General features: G+C 40.0%; 1 protein-coding gene across 1 annotated transcript in view; it reads right to left on the minus strand.

Moving 5' to 3' along the window:
* LOC108793361 (alcohol dehydrogenase 1-like) overlaps positions 1-6,000 on the minus strand; it is a 28,563-nt gene that overhangs the window by 19,649 nt on the left and 2,914 nt on the right. Inside the window, exons 2-3 of the mRNA XM_018564283.1 lie at positions 2,861-2,962; positions 1,942-2,083 (exon numbers count right to left, since the gene is read on the minus strand). Coding sequence (XP_018419785.1) covers positions 1,942-2,083; positions 2,861-2,962 — 244 coding nt within the window. The remainder of the gene's footprint in view (positions 1-1,941; positions 2,084-2,860; positions 2,963-6,000) is intronic.

The following is a 6,000-nucleotide window of genomic DNA, read 5'->3' on the forward strand; positions in this document are numbered from 1 at the left end:
CAAAGCTATGCCAGCTTTGCCAAAGCTATGCCAGCGATCCTTATTTGTTGCCACTGACTGCTCTATTTTCATTCTGAGGAAACTGTTCTCTCTATTACTAGCCACCCCATGTTACACTCCAGAACTTCTTAAGAGACGGCTCCAGCAGCATGATTGAGAGTGCCATATGGAAAAAAAGCCAATTAAAGCAATGCTTAACAACTTTCAATTGTATATTTAAGTTAAACAAAATCTTTGTAAAGTTCAAAATGCTCTGGGTGGAGAGGTTTTTTCGATGGACAGGGTGGCAGAGTTTTTTTAAGAGCTGCAGCGTGTGACAGGAAGTGTCACTCTGAAGAATTGTACTTTTTTTTAAATATGTCAATGAGAGTAAGTAAGTATTGTTTTAATGGGCTTTCTAAAAAATATTTTGTTGATATTTGGTTCTTTTTTTGTTTTTTTTTGTTTACATTTTTTCACATAACCAATGGAGCACCAAGAGGATATGTGTGGCCCTGGGCAAAGGAATGAGTACACTGCAGTGACATGTGCAGGATGCATCACACTCTACCAATTAGTTCCGTCCACATATTGCACAATGAGTTGGGGAAGAAAAGGATGTTACAAATAAACAAAGTGTTTACAGTAATTAAATTCAATATCTGTGATACATGGACTATGACTTTATTGCTGTTATGCACAATCGATTAGTCTAAGCATGTGCAAATGGGTCAGCAGTAATCTACAATGAGTGCTCACACTCAAGTGTAAATGGGGGCTGAAAAGACTGGGAATGAGTTCTTTTGAAACCTCCCCAGTCTTAATTTGTTTTTTTTTAAAAAGGATGTCTGGGCCAATAAGATTAGAACAGGGGCAGTGACCTTTAATCCTGCCTGAGGTACCAGTTGCAATACACCCTTTAGAGCAGCAAGAGATCAGTCCCCACTCATCCTTTGTTACTGTGGCTGTTAAAAATTTAGATGATTTTATATATCATGTCTTCCTTGTTTCTCCTTTTTTCTAGGTGGTGATGTCTAGCGAATTGCAATTTTGGGTATGCGTAGTCAGGTAGGTGCGGGATGTGTCTAGCCTTTGATTGATAACATCTTCTAGCTTTAGCATACCACTGCATTTTAATATTTCCTTGTTTGTGATAAGGTGTCTGTGTGTGATGCCCAAAATGATCTGTAGGCATCTTTGGTGCCCACCACAAGCACATTGGTAGTAATGGGCAGTGGGGAGATACTAATTTTGTGCTCAGATGTATTTTGTATAACCACTCCTATATTCAGTTAAGTTGTTTTTTCATGTTCTTCCAGTAACAGACTTTTGTCACACTCTGAAGCAGAGTAAGTGGCTGGGGACAATATTGTCTCAGGCATTTAAGTTTTTGGAACCTAACAATTATAAATCGCAGATTAGCTAAGAGGACTTTGTTAAATTTACTGCTTTTTATTAACCACTATTGTAGTAGCCAATAAAGGTTGTATCAGTGGTGTACGTGTGTTTCATTTAAGAGTGTGCAATTTGGTTGGAGGATGGTTGTGACAACATAAGGGGAAAAATGAGCACTGCACCAGCCATGATAGTTACACTTTCTGGTTAATTGCAAGTGGTTTTAGTATTTTGGCTGAACTGTTAAAATGTGTGTATAGCTTAGGCCTAACATGTGACTAAAGAATAGTCATAAATCCCAAGTCAAATAAGAACATCTTCAATAAAGTACATTTTAATTTAAAACAGTTTTCCTTTGTGCCCAGCTAATTTGGTATAGGCAGTACAAGAATACTAGTATAGCAACTAATCAGAAAGCATTTCTTTAGTTAGCTAACTGCAGTAATATGGTATTTAACTGATTCCTGTGGATCACTGCACCCTGTTTTGCCTTGGTCCTACCTTAATAAATCCGCTCAAATGTTATTAAATGTAAGCAACATGTAAGCTTCAAAAAAATGTAAATACCTGGTTTTAATCCAGTCACACCTTTTCCAACACTTTCAATTATTCCAGCTCCTTCATGGCCCAAAATAATTGGAAAATGTAACCCTGCAAAAGTACCATGGATTGCATGGTCATCTGTCCGACATATTGCTGTGCTTACCATCTAAACACATTAGAAAAAATATAAAGGTGAAAAAGGGTAGTTGTAAAAATGCTTGATTACAAAATGAACACTTTTGCATATGGATTCACATTGTTATAAATTATATTGAAATCTTTTTACAATACTGTTCCAAAAGGATATTTCTTATCATTTAGTTTTTAATTGAGGGGCTTTAGTTCAGAAAGAGGTAAGAATAAGGAGAGATCAGGAAAGCAGGAGGAGAGAAGAGAACTCTTCAATGTCCCATGCCGAATCTCCGACTGTTCAGTCAGAGTACTTAAGCAGCCATGGTTGGATTCTGGGACAAAGGAGGCAGCATATTTTGCAATAGGAAATTTACTGATGTAAACAGAAAGTGCAGCTACAAATCTTTCTACAGGTTATCAGTATTAAAGACAAAATCAGGGGAAAAATGTATTAACACTTACAGTGGGGCTACCCCCGCACGTTAAGGCTTAATGCTTGTTTGTGTCTAGGTGCTAAAAAAAAAAAGTTATACTCATCCGAACTGCCATACCAACTATCTGCTTCTATGGAGACTGAAGTGTGTCTGTCCTGCAGAGATGGAATGTTCCCCAGTGTAATTAAGTCTATACACTTGTATAGAACGTGATGACACAAGGATTCTTAGACTGCTACAGAGGTGGGGAAAGAGGCTCTAGGGACCAGTCTAAAAACAAGCGGCTCGATACAGGGGAGCCCCACTGCAAGGGTTAATAAAACTTTTCCCTGGAGCTCTTCTTTAAAGAAAGACTACTATATAAGTACAAAACCTACCTTAATCCGAACTTCATCTGTTTTTGGTGGTTGTACCTCAATCTCCTCTATTGCCAGTGGCTGATTTGGGGCCCAGGCTACAGCTGCCTTGCATTTAATAATCTATAAGACAAACATACAACAAGCTATTGAGATCAGTACAGGTGCTGTGTTATAGTACTACTAAACAGTAGTGGGATTATTTAATGCAGTAGTAAAAAGAGTCATGTTGCAGTAAAACCTGATCTGGTCTAAAACATTTCTAAGGTAACAACAATTCTGATGTGAAAGCACTGTTTGGTGCCTAAAAGTACCAATGTTAGTCCTAGCATATTGTATTATGACATACTGTATAACCTATAACCATTATCTCCCTGATTGAGGCTACATTTTCACTAATACCCTTCAAGCCATGCCAAGCCCTCTGTTCCCAAAGCCAGCGCCATCTTTCATAAGTCGATCAACTTCTTTTCTGGACAGCTTCATCTGCCCACAGCTAACATTAAAAAAATCTAGCACTTGCACTGTCCATTCAGCTATAAGGTGAAGTTAGTCAACAAGCACTATCAGGAGAGGAAGTTTAGCTGCCAGAAAAGGAGAGTGAAATTCTGAACAGCATACAATGCATGCGCACATTCATCACTGGTTCTTGCACCTTTTTACATAGTTACATAGTTAGTCAGGTTGAAAAAAGACACAAGTCCATCGAGTTCTTTGATGATGAATGTGTGCATGCACTGGCAAAACTGCAACACAGAGGCTGTTTTAAACATTTGCTGAAGGCTGAAATGTGTGTGACTTAAGCTTGCTATACACTGTACGGATTTTGGCCAGTTTTTGATGAACTGTCTGAAATGTGTTCAGTGAGTGGCCTTGTCATCATCTCTTCATCCTACATCTTTCGAGCAGAAAATAAAAGGAGTCAGTTGGAAATTTTTCCAACAAACCAATCAGCTGCCATCACTGTTCGGGTTTTCTGAGAGCGGCACACCTGCTGTCAGAACATAATAGTCTGCAACAGAACACAATAAACAGCGTGGATGGAGAAATCTGTTGTTTGTAGGCAGCACAGTGGCGTAGTAATTAGCACTTATGCCTTGCATTACTGAGGGTTCCTGGTTTGATTCCTAGTCAGGGCACTATCGGGAAAGAGTTTGCATATTCTCCCTGTGTTTGCATGGGTTTCCTCCCACACTCTTAAGACATGCTGGAAGGTTAATTTGCCCTGTATATATGCGTGTGCAATAGGGACCGTAGATTGCAAGCTCTTTGAGGGCAGGTACTGATGTGAAAGTGCAGTATGTAAAGCACTATTTAACTGCCTGTAATAAATAAATATATGTGTTTCGTTCAGCCCACAGATTGATTGAAAAAAATATTACAGTGTATGACTTTAAAGGTGGCCAGTTTTCAAGGTGAGAAAACATTTTATTAAAAGTGCATTTGGTGGCTTTACTTCTGCTTTAACCAGATTATTACAAGCACATGAAAGACAAGTTCCTTCAAAACAAAAAAGAGAAGAATAGTCTAAGTAATAATAAAATTATGCCAGTAAAAATTGATTATTTCTTAAGAACTGTAAATAATGAATACAGTATGTACTTAACTAACAATGTTACTTGATAGAAGTTTAAGCCCTGCTTTACTTTCCACAATTATATTTTTTTGTCAAGAGGTCTGAATATTTATTAAAGTGACACTAAACTCAGGAGTTAAATCTTAAAAATGCATTCAAGTATCTTAACTATTAGCAAACATTTATCAACTTATTTGAGTATCACCCGGCTGTAGATCCTCAATTCATCTCTGGATTGGTGCTGACTAGGGCTGCAACAACTAATCAATTTAATCAATGAGAATTGTTGTCAATGACTGCTGCAGCCGGCCCCTGCGAGAAAGAGAAACCAGCTGTGAGCCGCTGTGCCTCTGCATTCCCCCCGTGCCCCCCGCTGCACCTCCATTGCTCCCCCTTTTTGCTCCCACTGCTCCCCCATGCCCCCTTTTCCCTATTAACTACCGGTGGTAGAAAGCCAGCGTCAAGTTTTCCATTCAGGGGCTGAGAGCAATAGCAAGACTGCTATTGGCTTTTTAAATTTGCAGTAGCCAATAGTAGGCTGGCTATTGCACCCACCCACTGCCTGCTGTCAATCAGCAGAGGAGTGTAACTTTCTCCTTTGGTCCCTCCTCTGCTGATTGACAGCAGGCAGTGGGCGGGTGTAATAGCAAGCCTGCTATAGCCACTGCGTGCTGTGTTTACATTCAGCTGCCATTCCCCAGCTTAACTATTGAAGTGGAAAGGTGACACTAGGGGTCCCCTAATGTTACCTTAAAGAGAACTTGTAATCTCCAATGTACTATCACTATCGCTTGTGAACCCCCATGTGATAGCAATGAAGTTAAGTAAAAAAAAAAGTATGCTAACGTTTCCATGCTATCGGAAACACAAACCTGGTGCACCTACGTACGAAAAAAAAACTTTGGCACCCAGGACTCTCAGCCAGAGGGGCTTAGGGGGTCCAGAGTGTAAACCGTGTTTCCTAATTGTAGCTGGGATCTGGAGCTCCAGAGATTTCTTACAGCTCTGGGTGGAATGAAATCTCCAGTCGTGGGGCTAGGTGTTGCTATTGACCAGTCTGGGCTGATCAGGTGGCTGAGAGCAGCCTCATTAAGAAGCCAGACCAAAACTGAGAAGAGAGGTGGTGTAGTGTGTGCTAGCGGCACACGAGGCCAAGCCAGGTGGGGTGGGGGAGCCGCACCAGGAACAGCCAAGGAGGCTGGAGGATTTCACAGGCTGAGAGAGCCAGGCACAGGTGTGGAAAGCTGCTGGAAGTGGCTAAAGGGTATGAAGTACCACTGAAGCCTTTGTTGAGGCAAACATTAAAGTCCTGGGACTGGGACAGTGAGTACACAGGACAACCTTGAGCTGGTGAGACAATATGCCCAATTTGCTGAAGAAAACTGAATTTTACTTTGTGTTATATGCGGAAGTTAAGCCTTCATTTGTGGTTTTCACCTGTAAGTTGCCTGAAGAAAAAAAAAAATGACTTTTAATTGGAAAATCCCTGAGCGAGTACTCTGTGACCTCCCCAACATCACTATAATATATAAATATATATATATTTGTATTTATATTTGTATTTTTTGTCTAATTTTGGGGTTAT

Source organism: Nanorana parkeri, unplaced genomic scaffold (assembly GCF_000935625.1).
Source record: "Nanorana parkeri isolate BGI_ZX_2015 unplaced genomic scaffold, ASM93562v1 scaffold742, whole genome shotgun sequence".
Lineage (NCBI taxonomy): Eukaryota > Metazoa > Chordata > Amphibia > Anura > Dicroglossidae > Nanorana > Nanorana parkeri.